At 39.5% G+C, this 18543-nt stretch overlaps 1 protein-coding gene across 2 annotated transcripts; it reads right to left on the reverse strand.

Moving 5' to 3' along the window:
- Positions 1-68: 68 nt before the first annotated feature.
- Positions 69-14139, reverse strand: tnnt2e (troponin T2e, cardiac). Of its 2 annotated transcripts, none has more exons than XM_069671095.1 (14): positions 14120-14139; positions 12430-12453; positions 12234-12257; positions 11830-11850; positions 10828-10848; positions 7660-7681; positions 7502-7562; positions 7164-7280; positions 6967-7044; positions 5664-5777; positions 5301-5413; positions 5045-5135; positions 2685-2722; positions 69-242 (listed from the first exon to the last, which is right to left on the reverse strand). In XM_069671095.1, exons 2-14 carry the CDS (start codon positions 12449-12451, stop codon positions 203-205), a joined length of 762 nt encoding a protein of 253 aa, XP_069527196.1. In that variant the 5' UTR covers positions 12452-12453; positions 14120-14139; the 3' UTR covers positions 69-202. The 2 variants fall into 2 exon arrangements, with proteins under 2 accessions (XP_069527196.1, XP_069527195.1); XM_069671094.1 differs by lacking the exon at positions 2685-2722 and adding an exon at positions 4221-4261.
- Between the last annotated feature and the right edge of the window lie 4404 nt (positions 14140-18543).

Genomic DNA, 18543 nt, shown 5'->3' on the forward strand with positions numbered 1-18543 from the left:
ACGAAGACAAAGTGGGGTTTGGTCGAGAGTGTAAAAGACAAAGGCACTACATGGCTTAAAGCACACATCTTTTTATTGTTTATTTCTATAACAAGCTGCTGCAATGCTGACTTATTATCCAAGCGTACATTAATGTCATCAAAGTCAACACCGCCGCTCATTTTCAGACGCTCCCTTGAAGAACTCCTGCTGTTGTTTGCGTCTATCTCACCCTGCCCTTGGCCTTGCCTCTTCCTTTGGCGCTGTGAAACAAACAGACATCATTTAACAGCTCAGTGTGTGCAGGCATGAATTTATATTAACTAAGTCCATTGTTGCAGTTTGTTGCTCAGGTGTGATCAAAATCATCTAATCATATACAGTAAGTATATGGTACTCTAATGAATGCATACATGTAATTTGTAATCTATATATTTTCAAAAGGTATTGGTACAAAACGTTTTGTCATCCATCCATGCTTTATCTGTCGGCTCATTCAGACCAAAGCGAAGGCTAAGAGAAGGCTCTGCTCAGTGTGTTGATTGACAGATTGTGACCTTGCGATAATCAGTTGCTTCATGAAATGATGAATAATAGTTGCTGTGAAACAAGAAACAGACTTAAGATGAAGGAGATTTCACAATAAAGAGTGCTCAAATTAAAAATGAATGACCTTGTGAAAAGAAGCTGGATGAACAATGAATAAATAAGAGTTTTTAAAGGTTCAAACGTGTTTTTAATTATAATAGATTTTTTTATGTATTTAACAGATGTTTGTGGATTGTGTAATTTATCTTTTCTATTTTAAACTACTGATTTTTGTTTTTGAATGTTACAATTTATGGGCATGGCCTCTTTTTTTAAATGAAAAGTATTTGCAAAAAATTCCTCTATTCCTCAAATTAAGGCTTCAAAAAACCACATTGTTTTTTTATCAGTAGCGAACCTTTAAAGCAGCAGGTTTAACAAAGAAAGTCCTCATAGTTTAACATTAAAAGGCTACTGTACAAAAATCTCATATTACAATATATAGTGTGCTATATACTGTAATACTCAATTTACTTGTTGCTAAAGATGAATTTAAAGGGGGGGTATTATGCCAATTTCAAGCGTCATATTTCACTCTGTGGTACCTGTAGCGTAGGAGTCAGCTCTGTCCCTTCAAGAAACCCCGCCTCTACAAGCCTACTTTTTTCTGATTGGTAAGCTCTCCAAAGCCTGCTGAGGCTGCGTGTAGAAAAAACTGTGTAAAACCTGGCGTTCACAGCAGCCCGTAGACTGAGCTGAGAAGCCTGGGGATTACTCCAACACTTATAAATGTCTTAAATGTTCAACCTCAGTCCTGTTATTCTATAACAGGAGTTAATGCCAGACTATGTAAACTGCATCATCTGGTGGAGGCCAGGGAGCCTGCTAAACAACACTTCCTCAATCTAGGACGCCCGCCTCCGATGTTATGGCTCATTCAAAATCGTCAGGTTTGAAATGTATTATTGCTTCTATCGAGTACAGAGAACACCAGCTTTGACCGACAGTGGCTTTTTCCAGGGGAGAATTTCTCCTTTAAGTAGCTAGCAAAGAAATCTTAGCCAGCCCTGTGAGTGATATCATCAGTGCACACTCTATGTAGTTCCCAATGTAGTGTGATATTCATTATGAGCATGAAATTAGGTGTGGAAGAGAGTGAACTGGAGAGGAGTGATAGAAGAGTTGAAGAGGGCAAAAAGCAAAGCATCATGCTGTTAGAATTAAGGGCAAAGCAAGCGATTTCAAAACGGACACAGCTGGCAAATGATGATTGTGTCCTATAGACAGCCGCCTTACCTTTGATCCTCTGCCTTTGTTCTCTTTTAGCACCCATTTTATCTGATACATCCACAGTTAATGTACCAGATATTTGACTTGCAAAGCAGAGTGCAGACACTTACCAGCTGACGTCTCGCTTTCTGCCTTAAAACCTTTCCTTCTTATGACACTATTTTTTCAAGATGGTTGGTTCAGATCGGCTTACTTTTCAGAATCGGTACTGATGGTGTTCCGCAAAGCAGTTTTCAAAAAGAAGCGAATATGTGGGGCTTTGGGATCTTCTCTGTTTTACAAACTTCAAAGCTGAAATATAGCAGTGGATCAAGAACACAGTGTTTTTACACTTCCTGGATGAGGATGTAAAGAGGAATGTTGAGTTGGATGGAGAGGACTTTCTACATCAGTTAAAAGAGAATAAAGAATACTACGCACCACAATAACCCAGAACCCAAAAGTTACTAGAAATACTGCATGCATACCTTAAAACAGCAGACTTTATACTTTTGAATTGATCTTTTCCATGGCTGTCTAAAACATCTGAATCTATATTTTACTTGTTTACAGCCATAGGAAGATGAGAGCCGAGCTGCAGTAGGTTAAACATACTTTTAGTGACTATGTTAAACTGTGCTCACAATTAAATCAGTTAAGACTGCCTCACATGTTCCCACTTTATATCAAGCAGGATAATGTGAGTTTAAAAGGCCTTGGGGTACAAGAGATAATGCAACACACTGAAGATCTTTATAGGTTTACATCTGCAGAAATAAATCGGACTTAACATTTCCCAAGGCTCTTTAAATGAGTACCAAAACCACCTCAAAGTAGCTTTTAAGATTAAGCAAAAGATACTGTCAGTGCTAATATGAGCCACGCCTTTAAATATGGCCACTTCTTACCTCTGGTGGGTCTGAACGCGCGCCAGGAGCTGATTGATCTGTGGAGGACAAACATGGAGCACATGCTAAACACAGGAACGACAGCAGACAAAGGCGGACACAAGCTGAGCCGAAGAAGCGGACCTTAAGAAGAGTGGTCCGTAAGAAGAGCTCAGCAGGGAAAGATATGCTCACCTGAAGTCCAAAGAGTTTGGAGACTCACCTCTAGTCCTCCTGACTGAGATTATCATTCAACTCAATCATAAAGGTAGGCCTCAAATCTCAGAGCGGAAATGTTAATAATGATGTTTCCAGTGTATCTGCACCATTACTCTACAAGTCAAATTGTTCCTTAAAGCTGAAAATGAAGGATGAGACACGGCTCTGACAGCAACATTTGACTTCAGGTCAAATGATAGCTGTCAGAAGTTGCTGACAGCTGAAATGATGTTCTGGAGACTATTTATACTCTATATTTTTGTGGACTTATATGGATATTTGTTGGTGGTCTTGGTGAATTAGTGTTCAGCTTAGCTTTGCATAAAATCTTGAAACAGTACGAAGTATGAATTAACGCAAAATAGTCGGCCTAACTATTTAAAAGGTATGACTATGAAGCTAACAGAAGGGCTAACTATCTAAGCATAGTGTGTAAATGTTCCCAAGAAGGAAGTTTTTACTGGTTTTCACATTGTTACGACATTGCACAAAAGCAGTTTGTGTATTATGCATTATGTTATTGTTGTACAGAGTCATGCTAGCTCTTTGCCTGTTTAAATCTTTATGCTAAACTAAGCTAACTGCAACTGTTAGAAGCTTTACATTATTTAGGCAGATACAAGGGCAGGAATATCTTTTCATCTAACTCTCTGCTGGAAAGCAAATGGTTTCCCAAAATGTAAAACTTTTCTCAAGTTTTTTCAGTTTTTTTAAATGGTAGCATAATGTGGAATACTTGCTAGCGATGGCAATAGAGGGACCAGACAGGAAATAGTAGCTATATAACAAACTAAATATTGTGACTCTGTCCTTCTCTTTACCACGTTCAACTTGGAGAAATGATCCCATTTAACTAACATGTAATACTTTGAATCACCAGTTAAGATTATGATTTAACCTAACAAAGCTCTGAAGCAGGCCATGGCTGAGTTTCACCCTGTAAGTTTGCCTGGCCAGTGTTTTTCCATATTTCCTGCTGATGCCTCACAGTATATTCTTCTGTCCTCTTTAGGGCTCAGTTTTCCTGTTATAGATGCTTTGAAACACTAATTGGTGGCTAACCCTGTTGGCAGCGTGATCCACCGCACACAGCTTTTGGGCATTTTTCTGTTGTTTGCTAGCGTACAATAGTGACCGAGTTGGCCGAGTGACAACAACAAGGTATCTCCTGCAGCGTTCTTCATTAACACAAACTTTCAGGTTCACCTTCTGTTGTGGCTGTCGCCCAGCTTTGTTCCTGCTCCACTGCCCAAGACCCAGTTTGTGGCTCCTTAGCAAACAGGCAGCAAAACTACACAACAACCAAGAGGCTCACACTCCTCATTAACAGTTACTCACAACTTCTGCTGCTCATTGATTCTGGTCTGGAGTACATTGATCTGGAAGTCAAGCCACATTCATTTTAGATAGACGCCCTGAGGACAGCCTTGCACTTAAAAGCAAAGAGCGTGCAGTTTCAGCTTTCGTATTCTGAGGCTTTTTTAGGGCCATGGGCGGTGTGCTGTCAACTTGCAATGTTTTTCATTATTTATCCCAAGATTTAAACTCATACATTAGACCGACATACAGTAAAGCACATAATGGGATTTTTATATAAAGATAAAAAAATTAAAACACAGTATCTCTATTTTCTATTAATAGACTTCAAAAGAATAGTAGACATTTTAGGACATTTCATTTCTTTATTTAGCTGCCAAGAAATCCAAGCAAGAAAAGAAGATAGATAACTGCATCTCTCATGTATATAATTTGTTGCTGGACCCAGTAGACACTTAGCCTAGCGTAGCATAATGTCTGGAAACAGCAGGAAAAAGCTAGCATGCCTCTGTCTGATGGTAACAAAATCCAACCACCAGCAACTCAAAAGCTCACTAGTAAACATGCTATAGCTGCAGTTGTGTTGCTAACTGTTTCCCCTGTTTCCAGTCTTTGCTAAGCTAAGCTAACTGGCTGTTGGCTTTAGCATCATGTTTAGCATACATACATGAGTGGTATCAATCTTCTCGTCTAACTCGCATGAATAAAAGCAAACAAGCCTATTTAAGTTCTTGGCATGTAAGGCATGTTTGGAAGTTTGGAAGGGATAAAAGCGGTTGTATTTATTCGTTTGGTCCTTTCATGGAGTCAAGTGTCACATAAACACCCCGAGGCAAAGTACTTACATCATATTTCTGTTTCTTCAGTTTCTCGCTGAGGTCAAACTTCTCAGCTTCCAGTGTCATCAGCCACTGCCACAGCTCGTTGGCCTTCTCCCTTTTAAGCAAAAGCGTTGTTATTCAGAACGAGATGAATAAAAGGCCATGTTAAAACTTTCTAACTGTGGTACACTGAATGTAAAGTGGATTATTCACAAACAAATCACCTGCAGCTGGCTGTAAATGTGGACTAAATACAGAGCTGGGAACAATGACACCTTACTTCACTTTGTCCTCACTGAGATGGTCGATGTTGAGAGGCTTCCTCCTATCCGCCAGGATCTTCTTTTTCTTCTCTCTCTCTGTCTGCTTCTTCGCTCCCCTCTTTCCGTCTTGCTGGATGCGAGAATTAATTCAACAGCATTTATTGGATATAAGTAGGAAAGAATAAAAGAAAGAAAACATCAAAGTGGCCACAGTGTCTGAATCACTGTCTTCATCTCCTGTCACTGATCTCAGATAATGTTGTGTCTTCCTCATAAGTAATGTGGAAATGATGTCTTGACACTACCTACATTGCCAGTGCTTCACATTTGTATGACTGCAGTGAGAATCGGGTGAACTGTTTTCCGCTTTCATGACTGACCCTCTGTTGGACTCCACCGTACTGGTGAGTCATGTTAGTCAGAGCCTTCTTCTTCTTGGCGTCCTCATCTTGCTTCTTGCGGGCCTCCTCCTGCTCTTTCCTCTCCTTCTCTTCCTGCCGTACAGATTGCACAAGATGGTCACAAGTGAATGAAATACAACCAATAATGACCGCAAAATCTGTAAAAGACAACATTTTACTTTAACTTAATTGTTTGAAAAATACCATGTGAATGTCCACCAGCTAAGATATTTTGGTGGCAAAAAAAGCTGTAAAAGCAACTTATTATGACATTTCAAGTATTTAAAGCTAACTTATATGAATTATTTGAATTTATCTGGAGTCATTTGTCTGACCCTCTGTGAATGTAAGGCCAATATTCAATCACTTTTTGTCTCTGTTTTTGGTCTCCACCATCTCCTAGAGGAAATATTTGGCTCTTTAGCTGCTACCAAACTGTACACACCATCTTTTCTTTAACTTAAACTGTTTAAGTCCAGGGCTGCACCATGATGCAGTGGTAAGCACTGTCACCTTACAACTAGAAAGTTCCTGGTTTGAATCCTGTGTGTGGAGTTTGCATGTTCCCTCACATTCCAAAGACATGTTGGTTAGGTTCATTGGTGACTCTAAATTGCCCGTAGTTGTGAATGTGAGCGTGAGAGGTTGTCTGTCTCTCTGTGTCAGCCCTATGATTGACTGTCGAGCTGTCCAGGCTGTACCCCGCCTCTCACCCCATGACCTAAACAGGATAAGTGGTATAGATAAAAGATGGATGGCTGTTTTAAGCGCGGTGTGCTTAGCAGGGAGCTTTTTGTCCCAAACAGCTGAAAATGATGCCGTGAGAGCCTTAAAGAGTGAACCAAAACAGTTAAAGTTGCAAGATGGAAAACAATAAAAAACACTATAAAGCCAACCTAACGAAAACTGCAGAGTTGGGTTATAATTTTTTTGTAGTTTTTAACTCCTTGCGACAATTTTCACATTACTTCTTTTATCCATTTTTATTATAAAAATAACGACTATAGCAGCTTTAAAGAAAATACAATAGTACTGTATCATTTGCGACAGACAATAAAAAGACTCCCCCAAAGACTTAAAGCTGCTTTAAATGTGTGTCATCTGAGCTGAACTTGAAGCGACACAAGGAAATTATATCTATATATAAGTACACTCATGTTTAAAAGATTTGCCAGAATTTTTTTTTACAGTATCTAAAAGAAAAAATGGCAAATGTTGTCATAGGACACTCTTTATTTATTGTGTCCTGAATAAAATAAGATTAAAATGAGAGGAAACTCACAGCGACTCGAGTCTGCCTCTCCTTCTCCAACTCAGCACGAACCCTCTGCTGATCAGCCCTCTCAGCACGACGCTTGTCCTGCACATTCGTGCCCATACAAACACGCACACAAGCACACAAGCGCACAAGCGCACACAGTGTAATTGTTTACTGGGTGGTGCATCACTCCATCTGGCACTCTTTCCTGGAAGACTTACGATCCTGTTAACGAGAGCGATGAGCTCCTCCTCGTCCTTCTTCCTCTGGATGAAGTGGGCCTCGATCAGAGACTGCAGCTCAGTCAGATCCTTCTCCTGACGCTTCCTGTGGATGTCCTGCAGTCACACACACACACACACACACACACACACACAGATGTGCATAATGACATACTGAGGAGAACGTTCGGTGGCTGCATTATAAACAAGTAAAACCCTAAATGCAGTCCTAAAAAAAGTCTTGACCCTGGACTACTGCAGCAGAGATTTGGTCCTTTAATCCAGACAAAAATGTATGAATGCAGACATGTAAGTTAATTATTATGTCTACTACTTACATCAAAGTCGACTTTGTCTCCCTCTGGTATCTTTGGCACAGCTATAGCTGGAGCAAATGTCCTGTAATAAAATCTCTGGGTTAGAATAAGAAGAACTTTAAACGACCTGAAGTTGATTTATGCATCCATATGAAAGATGCATGAATGAAAAGACTTACTTTGGTTTGGGTTTGGAGTCATCTATCATGTTAAAAAAGGATCAAAGTGGAATCACAATTAGTAAAATACAGATTGAAGTGTAGATGATGGAAAAATAAAGGACAATTAGACTCAACACACATTTTGACAAATATGTAACTGAAGTAGCACTGGGATAAACACTCAGTCAATATTATGACATACAATATGTTTGCTGTTACAAAAAAGACTAGTACGCACTGTCATTTAATTTATGACATTAGGACAGTTTTTTGTCCAAAAATAGAAAGAATGTGTACCAGCCAATGACGGTATATATAAAGATGGACGTTGCGTCTCCATCTACTCTCATTGTACAAAATTAAAGCCAAAATACCCCCGAGGTACTGGTGACGTCATTTGGAGCCAGAGCTGTGCAGTAGAGATCGGCTGGTGGAGCCATAGCCACTTTCGCGAACCAAAGCACACACTTAAAGTGTTAATCTCGAAGATTTTCATTCAAATAAATGTCTGTTAAGTCACTATCTATCGCCGAATGAGGTAACACAATGGTGATTGAGCCTATGGTCCACTGATGAAAGCCTGGGTGTCGGTGGTGACCTTCGTGGAAAAAATCACGCAGAGCCCAGTTGATGACGCATTTTCCATCACCCAGCAGTGGTTGTTCTGCCAGAGAGGGTAGGCAGAGCTAAGCGGCTGCCTTTCCGATCTCTGCAAGTGTTGCGAGTAAACGGTAATCTACTATGGCTGAACAAACAAAGAAAAGATCGATGACTACAGACACAACTTCAACAATAAGTGAAAATCCTAGAAAAGGAAACAAATTCGACGCTCAGATGAAGGCAAACAGTCTAAAAAGGAAAGTTAATAAAGAGTTACCATTGGAGCCAACCGTGTACGTCACAAATGCAACACTATTTGGATATCTGGGAAGTGTGCTCCCGCAATTACCATTTATCGCCATTGGTGCCGCAAAAGAGAACAAAACTGAGATCTTCGAGATTAGCACTTTAACTTACCAAGGAAAAAAATGGCAAAGATCTTGCACGTCAGCGTGTTTAACAGCAGAACAGCTTCTTGTGTTGATCTGAAGCTGTTTTAGTTATGTTTCCTCTCACCAATCCTTCTCTACTCTGCTAATCGGGAACAGATCGGCTGCAGGAGCCATATTTGTCAACAGAGCTGTCAATCATCCTTTTTACAGCATCAAATAACTAATTAAAACTCTGCGTGATAATCAGCATGATAAGAACTAACTATAATGACAGAAACCATGGTTGAGAAACATTTATTTGACGTGTATTTTGATTTTATTTGAGGACTTTCAGTCAGGATTTAGAGTCCACCATAGCACTGAGACAGCCCTTGTGCGAGTTTCAAATGATCTACTTACTGCTTCAGACAGAGAACTTCTCTCTGTACTCATCCTGTTAGATCTTAGTGCCGCTTTCGACACGATAGACCATCACATCCTGTTACTGAGACTAGAACATTTAATTGGCATTACAGGGTCTGCATTAAGTTGGTTTAAATCTTATTTATCAGATCAATCTCAGTTTGTTAATGTTCATGATGTGTCCTCTATGCACACCAAAGTTAGTCATGGAGTTCCACAAGGTTCTGTGCTCGGACCGATTCTTTTTACCTTATATATGCTTCCTCTTGGTAATATCATGAGGAAACACTCCATTAATTTTTGTTGTTACGCAGATGATACTCAAATATACTTATCAATGAAGCCAGACGAAACCAATCAGCTATCTAAACTAGAAGCATGCCTCAAGGACATAAAGATCTAGATGACTAGAAACTTTCTGCTACTTAATTTAGACAATACTGAAGTTATTGTGCTCGGCCCCAAACACCTTAAAGATTCTTTCTCTAATGATATAGCTGCCCTAGATGGCATCAGCCTGGCATCCAGCACTACTGTTAGGAATCTGGGAGTTCTATTTGATCAGGATATGTCCTTCATCTCCCACATAAAACAAATATCAAGGACAGCCTTCTTTCATCTTCGCAACATAGCAAAAATCAGACACATCTTGTCTCAAAATGATGCAGAAAAACTAGTCCATGCATTCGTTACTTCCAGGCTGGATTATTGTAACTCGTTACTATCAGGCTGCCCTAATAAGTCACTAAAAACTCTTCAGCTGGTACAAAATGCTGCAGCACGTGTGCTGACAAGAACTAGGAAGAGAGATCACATCTCTCCTGTATTAGCCTCTCTGCAGTGGCTTCCTGTAAAATCTAGAATAGAATTTAAAATCCTTAATGGTCAGGCACCATCATATCTTAAAGAGCTCATAGTGCCATATTACCCCTCTAGAACATTACGTTCCCAGGGTGCAGGCCTGCTTGTGGTACCTAAAGTCTCTAAGAGTAGTGTGGGAGGTAGAGCCTTCAATTACCATGCCCCCCTCCTCTGGAACAATCTACCAGTCAAGGTCCGGGAGGCAGACACCCTCTCTTCTTTTAAGAGTAGACTTAAAACTTTCCTCTTTGATAAAGCTTATAGTTAGGGCTGGCTCAGGCTTGGACTAGCCCATAGTTATGCTGCTATAGATTTAGACTGCCGGGGGGATCTGCCAAACCAAGCTCCTTTCTCCCTCTGTCTCTCTCTCTGGCTGTTCAACATGAGTCTGGTTCTGCTCGAGGTTTCTGCCTGTTAAAAGGAAGTTTTTCCTTGCCAATGTGCCGAATGTTGCTAAGTGCTATTCATGGTGATTCATGTTGGGCCTTTCTTTAAATAACATAAAGAGTCAGTCTAGACCTGCTCTTTTTGTAAAGTGTCTAGAGATAACTTATGTTATGATTTGGCGCTATACAAATAAAATTTAATTGATTGATTGATTGATTTATAATCTACTCATGTCCCATCTGTTAACATGGAGGAGGCGGGCTTTATGTCCTATTCTGTAGCCAGTCAGCAGGGGGCGCTTTTAATCTTTTGGCTTCACTTTTAGGGAGCTGTCATGTCGTCCATCTTTTTATACAGTCTATGGTACCAGTATTCTGAAATAAACCCAATATGAAAGAGTTTCTTCCAAGATTGCCGAGAGCTTTATTTTAAGAAACAACATGCGCTTTATTTTGGTAGGCAGGGGATCTGTGAGCATGTGTGGTAAGGGTATTTATTTCGCAATGAAAGTAGAAGTTAGACATTCATGAGTAAGTTACAGTACCTTCATCTGCAGCTGGAGACTCTATGACAGAGCACATCAGGACACGTTAGCATGCAGAACACAAATAGATTCACTTTATTGTTTGCAAATGCTTTCCTGTTCAGATTTGATATCTACTTTAAATGGTTTGATATGAAAAACATTCTTCCCCGTCAGAGAGAGGAATGGAAACAGTTTCCGTATGCCATGTCATGCGGGGGTGATGTAAGTGCTCTGGGGGTCTGAAACCATGAAAGCTTAGGCCTGCTTCCCGATAGTGGAGTCTTTTTTTAAATGTGTTATCAGAATAAATAGAATAGGAAGATATTTACACTCCACATGAATTCATCTACAACAGGGAATTGGGAAGATTGAAAGTCACTATTTCTATTTCCTACAAATATCTCAGCATTAAGGTCTTCTTGCCCTGACTAAACAACAATAAAACACGGTGGGATGCACAAGCCAGAGTGATATAGAGCTATTTATTCACACGGTGCATGCAAGTTTTAACAGAGAGACAGTGTGTTACCTTCTTCTGTAGGCTCTTTGTAAGGGAAATGTGAGCAGGAAGTAGATCAGTGACAGTAATCAAAGCAAGAAATTGAGAATATATCATTAGTAAATGTTCATGGTATAACTACAAAATATTAAAGAGGGGGTATTATGCTGTTTCACATTTTAGGACATATATATAATGTAACAATGTTGGATGTCCATACTAAACGTGGGTGAAGTTTCAAGTCTGTAGGTAAAATTATGTTGGAATAATCCCCAGGCTTCTCAGCCCAGTCTGCAGACTGCTGTGAACGTCAGGTTTCACACCGTTTTTTGCTCCTCAGCAGGCTAGGAGAGCTGGCCAATCAGAAGAATTATCTCCACAGGTATCACAGAGTGAAATATGAAGCTTGAAATTAGCATAATACCCCCCCTTTGAAGTTACCTGTAGGAGAACTAAATAAGGAAAGCTTGCGCATTACATAACATGTCACATAAAATATAACAATAGATAAAATAAATTACCATCTTCCGTAGGGGGAGGCTCTTTAACGGTGGGAAAAATGAAAATTGTCATTAGAAAATGAAATGCAACAATATATATATACCAAGAAAATGACATGTCACAGAGCTAAAAGATATATGGTTACTTCGAGGTACAAAAAAAATTAGATTTCATAAAATTGTGGAAATTGGCACTTTTAAAACCTCGGAAATGTAAATATTCTGTCAGTACAGACATGAATAGAGCTACAATCATGACAATAAAAATTAGGTACATAAAAAAAGGTCTGTATGTAATGTTTATGATCGCACAAGTAATGCTATGATTTAATGTCATATAATGTTAACCTTTTTCTCTATAAGTATTATTATGTTCTATAAAAACACAGTTTGAATTACATTGCCACGTAAGAAGGAGACATTACCTTCTACTTCGGGCGCAGCTTCTTCTATAAAACAAGAACATAACAAGAATCAATGAAGCCAAATTTTTGCTTTTGTTGGCTCACAAAATGACAAAAGAAGATACAGTACACTGCACTATAATAACACGTCAGGAGCCTGTAAGAAGTAAGTACAAATTAAAGCCATTATTTACTGACAAAAACAAGTCATACAAACCTTCTTCTGCCGGTGTCTCCATGTCTGAGTGAACAAAATAAGGATTAGTGGATCAATAAGACTGTAGCAAACAGCTTGAGGCTGGGATTTGGTCAAATTCTGAGCACTGTTATTTTTTCTCTTGGGATACACTGAAACCAATGCTGGTGACATTGTGAGCAAAGCTAAAAACTGTGAATGATCTGGGATCACAAACTGAGCCGTGGGCTATTTGTCACATTTCAGAAATCAAAGCAAAAATTCAACACATAAGAGAACAACAGGAATACTGTCATAAAAAAACATTCAGTCATTTGTATCATTTTAGTTATTTGCATCTGAATACAGTGATGTTGAAGAAGTACTCAGAAATAAAGTGAATGTACCATTAAATCTAAGTAAGACCTATTAACCTGGTCAATAACTTGGTCATGATGCATCAACAAAAGTCATGCTACTTTTTACTATATCCAGTTTAGTATTGTAGTCCAGTAGTGTACAACTGAGGGTTTTGGCCTCTCCAATAGGTCACACGATAAATTTGGTCTTAAGAGGTTTAATGGTTCAGAAAAAGAATCAAAACACAGAGGTTCTCTAATATTATTTGCTTTCTTCTCAGTTAAATAAGAAGATTGATACTAGCTAGAGCCAGCAGCAGGTTAGCTTAGTTTAGCACAATGACCTGGCTTAAAACCAACATGACATCGTACTTTGGTTTTGCACAATTTAAACAAACAAAATATGTTAATAATTTAGCTTCAGACATGCTGGTCGTCAGATTTAGCTACCTTTGGACAGAGCTAGCACTCTAGAAGTGGAGTGCTAGCTCTGTGCTCTGTGCTAAGATAAGCTATCATTAATTCACCTTAGCAAAGTTACATATTAAAGACCTGATGCACTTTAAGAGCACATGCATTAAAGGGGTAGTTTTTAATTTTACAACATAACTTATTTGCTTAAATGTTAAATGAGAAGTTTGATACCACTCTCATGTCTGGATCATAAATATGCAGGTGCCAGTTACACGTTAGCGTAGCTTAGCACAATGACAGGGAACAAGTGGAAACAGATAACCTGGCTAGCTAAAAACCAATGTGATACTGTTACACATTGGTTTTATACAATATTAACAGACTTTAGAAGTAGTGTTGGTGGTATGGCTACCTTTGGAAAGAGCTAGCACTCTATTTCCAGTGCTAAAATAAACTACCCATTGATTGGCTATAGTCATACTACTTATAACAGACAAGGCACTGTAACATCTCATATATACATATTTAAAGGAATAGTTTGCCATTTTGGTAATTATTTATTTTCTTTCTTGTCAGATGTTAGATTGATCGCACTCTTGGGTCTGTACTGTAAATGTGAAGCTACAGTCAGCAGCAGGTTAGCTTAGCTTAACACAAAACAGGGAACAAGGGAAAACAGATAACCTGGCTAGCTTAAAAAAAAACAATGTGGCACTGTTGCACTTTGGTTTTGTACACTTTAAACTAACCAGATATAATAGTTTATCTAATAGTGAACTTTAGAAGTGCCAGTGGTGGTACTTTGCTACCTGTACCTAGCACTCTACTTTTAGTGCTCAGATATGCTAATGTTTATTTGGCAGTAGCCGTATCATAAGACAGTAGGCACAGTTAGAGCAACAGAAACAATCAATAAAACATGACAATTAACACATGTGAAGCCGTGCAGAAGTCTTTACCTTCCTCTTGCTGGGTTTCTTCCTCTGAGAAGACATAATCAGGTCAGCTACGTCAAGAAACGGATGCTTGAAAGAGCAACTTTGTATTCGAAATCCTAGTGAATGCTCTCAAACTCTTTCTTACCTTCCTCCCTGGAAGAAAAAAAGTGATTTTGAAGGAATCAGTGTTAATCAGTTCAGTTTGTCTGTTAACTAAATATTATTGGAAATACAACTAAAATGTAATTAAGGTACTTACGGCATCTCCTCGACCTCCACTATTTCTTCCTCTCCAGACATCTTTGGATTCCACTTACTTTCAACAAAGAGGACAGCAGACAAGACAAGATGCATTTTTAATAAATTTTCTTGTTTTCAGACAATAAGTGAGAGTTTTAACGTAGCTGCAACTGGTAAACAGGCACATAGAACCAGATTCTCAGCTCTCCTGGGTTTAATATAATTAGTGCTGGTTTTGCATTTTAACATTTTCTTGTGATTTGAGTTGTTGATTGTCTTTTTGATATTTTTCTCTTTATCTTTTCATTTGTAACATTTTTAAAAGCCCTTGAGATTTCTTTCCCTCAGATAGTTGGTTTGTTCCTCCCCTTCTTTCTTCTCAGTGCTTTTATCATTTCTGCAAACAACTAAACCAAAAACCTCACAAACAAACAAAAAAAAAACCCCACAAACAAAAAATCCTTGGCGACATGCTGTGAGATTGGAGCAATTGTAGAATTTGAAATGATTCCACCATGGGCACTGCAAGCAGAGGCCCAGGGCTTTAAACAGCTCCAGGCCTAATCCTCAGCCATTTCCTCTTGGCACTGATGGAGGCTGCAGGCAGCTGACTGGAGTCTGAGCTTCACTGGAACCACCAGGACTGCACGAATCCTTCAGGGACGAACCGACACATCTGAAGCTATATGCATATCATATTTGTCCAAATATGTACGCTGGGAAAACAATTTTCCAGGTGCTCAAAATACTTTGAAGTGGAATGAAATGTCACATCAAGTACATGATTAACAGCTGATATTCTTTCAAAAAGAAACAATTCAATCCTTCTTCAAAAGAATGTACATGACTTTTACAGGGCTTTATGTTAAATGGTTTTACACAAGAAGATCAGTTTACATGTTGTAAAGGTCAGGGTGTCTGTAGCTGTTCTGTTTTTTTGCCATGCTCTACATTGTGGGATAAACAACCTTCATATCTGGAGTCTGAAAGTCACTGCTCCCGGCCAAAAAATAGTCCAGCACATAAACCTCTGTTCACTTATAGTTTGTACACTTTTGTACAGATTAACAATCTGTAATATGTGCTTTACTGAGCTTTGGAGGAGCTGTTGGGGGAATTTTGTACCTGTAGACAGTTTCAGGCTAGATGTTTGCCCCTGATTCCACTCTAAGCTAAGCTAAGCTAAGCTAAACTAACCTATCATCACTTTGCAGGAAAGTGAATTAACCTTTTTTTCTCAAAATCTCAAACCATTCCTTTCTGTGGTTGCTGTTGCTCAGTGGAAAGTGACTCGTCTCTCAACTTAAACATTGGTGGTTCAATCTCTGTGTCTCAATTTAGGGGTTGCATCATTTGAAGGACGCGGGCTGCGAAGGGTGATTTGCGATGAGTCATTTGTAGCCTGCGTTGACTGCTAATGCCGAACTGAAATGAGATGGTCAGGTCTACGGAGGATTTCCTGTTTGCGTCACCGTCACGTTTTTCTTAACATTTGTATTGCTAGCTATTCTATTGAATTACATTTAAAAGTGTTGAGAAAGCACCCGATGGATCCTTGGTGGCCCGAGAAAAGGAGGACGCATTTGTTCGGCCTCATCTGAAGGAGCCTTCAAAATGGGCAGCCTTTGAAGCGCTGTTTTGACGCAGTCGGACTTCAAATACGTGCTTTGAAGGATGCAGCCCCAGAATTGAGACACAGCTTAGTGGGCAAGATGCTAAACCCCACATTGCTCCCAAAGGCATAGCGTGTGAATATGTTAGTTATTGATGGGCAGATCGTGCACAGCAGCCTCTGCCATCAGTGTGTGAATGTTTCGAAGGGTGCACCCACCTCCCACCTCCTAAACTTTAATAAACAACTACATTGTGGTGTTTGAGGTCAAGGTCAAGGATACAGGGTTGGATTTAATAAGGCTATGATATCATTAAATCCCTTATATCTAATTATACAGAAAATACCAGCCACATGAACATGATTGTGCACAACAGTCCCTTGGATCACGCTTTTTCCAAGGGCATATAAAACAGATCATAAACACCAGTGTCAGAGCAGCGGGGGAGAGCGAGGGTCTATTTTTAAGAATAATAGAGTATGCTTTTGAACAGGTGTGGAGCTGCTCCTGTAGACAATGGTATTGGCTCACCTCGCAGAACTCACAGTAAATCAATGAGCAGACAGGCTATTTTTGTCGCTGTGGTTTGGTCAGCTGCTGCTTGGGGAACATTTTTCCAACAATGCCTCTCAGGCTTGTCTTGCGGCTTATTCCTCAGCACAGGTTTATTCCAGTTTCTTTGTAACTAAAGGAACATATTGATGTTATGATAAAGAAAATAAGCCTCACATCCCCAATTCCCTCTCTTATTTCTTCTTCCTGGCTACCTTCTTTTGCCTTCTTTCCAAGTCAATTTAAAGGGCCGGCTGCACATTTAAATCTTTGCATACTATATTTACACGTTCCCTGGTGGGATTACTCTCTTATGTCATGCATCTGTTTCAATTATGTTCCATATATGCTCAAACATTTTGTGTCACTGTGTGGTTGTTACTCGTGTCATCAGATGGAGCAACTGACGTCAAAAGCGAAATGTGAAGAGGAGAAAGTGAAGCGCAAGAAAAGGAGAAATACCATCTGGTTGCACTGACTGGAAACCCAGAAAGAATTCACAGTGTACGAGGCCTGTCATGGCTGGGGTATTAAACGTGTATTTGCTTTAATGCATGCGGTCAGTCCCCGTCTGGCTGAAACTTTGTAATAACACACAGTCTGACAGTGGCAGGAATGTTGCGGGTGCTGGTTTCAGCATTAGGCCGCATTAAGTCAAAGCCCAAGGCATGCTACCGACACAGCAGTCTCAGGGGCGAGATTAGCACCTTTTCACCAGCGTATGCACTGCTCAGATCAGAGTACATCAAAGAAAAGCCATCATGAAAACTTTAAGAGGCTACTTAGTCGACGTCTGAGCCAATTTAATTCAGCATTCACGACTTTATCTGAGCAGTTGGTTGTAAAATCATGCAGAGGAGGTTTCTGTATTCAATTTGATTGAACTCAAGTTATTAAGGTTTAACAAAACTTAATTCATTAACTTTGCTTTAATTCTAACACAATTTAGGATATTATTGGTTTTTTTGCTGTCATGCAACCAGAGGTCATGCCCATGCTCACATCTTACCTCCTGTATATCCCTGAGAAGGAGTTGGGATTAGCGTCAAGTTCAGGTCTTATTCTTTGACATCCACACAAAGACAAGTTCAATCATCCTCCCCAAGAAAAAAAAAGCTCACTTAATACAGCCCTGTCCGTCATGTGACCACATATCTTTTCTATGACTGGTGAGGGTTGTCAGTTCTATTGTTGGAGGCTAAGGATGAGTTATACCTGGAGAGGAATGCTGCCTTCAAGTGCTACTGCTGCACTCGAGACCAGAAATTGAAAATACAACTGGTCCTCGCCTCTTCACGGTATTATTTGGCAAGAAATAATAACAGATCCTGAAAAGTTTTGTTGTTGCTGTTGTTGTAACTTTTGAGAATAGACAGCACACAAGTGCTTTTACCTACTGTCAACCTCCTATCACATGTTCGTAATGATTAATGCCTTCATTCAAGTTGATACAGCTCATTATTACAATATTTTTTGACAGCACTTGAAGGCAACACACACAGGATGACAGACTTGACAAAGGATGGTTCCTTAGTGTGTCCTTTTAACAGTAGCTTAATGTCTGTGCTGGAAGCAAACTTTTAATGTGCTACTAGGGCAGCAGCTAACTATTACAATTTTTCTGACAGCACTTGAAGGCTGCAGAGGACTTGACAAGGCTTGCTAGGTAGCCTACCAGCTATCTTCACATTAGCTTAATATTAAAGGTTTTATCTCATGTTTAATATGAGTATTATATTGTATTAGTATTTTGTGTCATCCTTCACATTGTTAATTGGTGATTTCATGTGTCTTTTCTTATCAAACAACCCCCAACATTTTTTTAGTAGCATTAGCTAGCTAAGTTTGCATGTTGAAGCTAAGAGTTTACACTGATGCTACAGAAGCATGAGGTTCAGTAATGACTGTGTCTTATGACTTAAGTAAGCTTTAGCTAGGTAGCTACATTAAAAGGCTAAGTTACTGGGTGCTTATGTGTTTAGCCAGCCGTGTTAACAGTTAAGCTAGGAAAAGCAATATTGGGAACCGAGCTAGGGAAAA

This window comes from Semicossyphus pulcher, unplaced genomic scaffold (genome assembly GCF_022749685.1).
Source record: "Semicossyphus pulcher isolate SPU_LCO1_2020_fin unplaced genomic scaffold, fSemPul1.0.p SCAF_20, whole genome shotgun sequence".
NCBI classification, from domain to species: domain Eukaryota; kingdom Metazoa; phylum Chordata; class Actinopteri; order Labriformes; family Labridae; genus Semicossyphus; species Semicossyphus pulcher.

Excerpts from the sequence above, each read along its gene's own strand:
- tnnt2e (XM_069671094.1), bottom strand. The coding sequence starts at position 12,451 with ATGGAGACACCGGCAGAAGAAG. Across the intron at positions 10,849-11,829 it reads GCCTCCCCCTACGGAAGATG|AGTCTCCAGCTGCAGATGAA; the intron begins GTAATTTATTTT and ends GCTCTGTCATAG. Across the intron at positions 7,682-10,827 it reads GTCTCCAGCTGCAGATGAAG|ATGACTCCAAACCCAAACCA; the intron begins GTACTGTAACTT and ends TTAACATGATAG.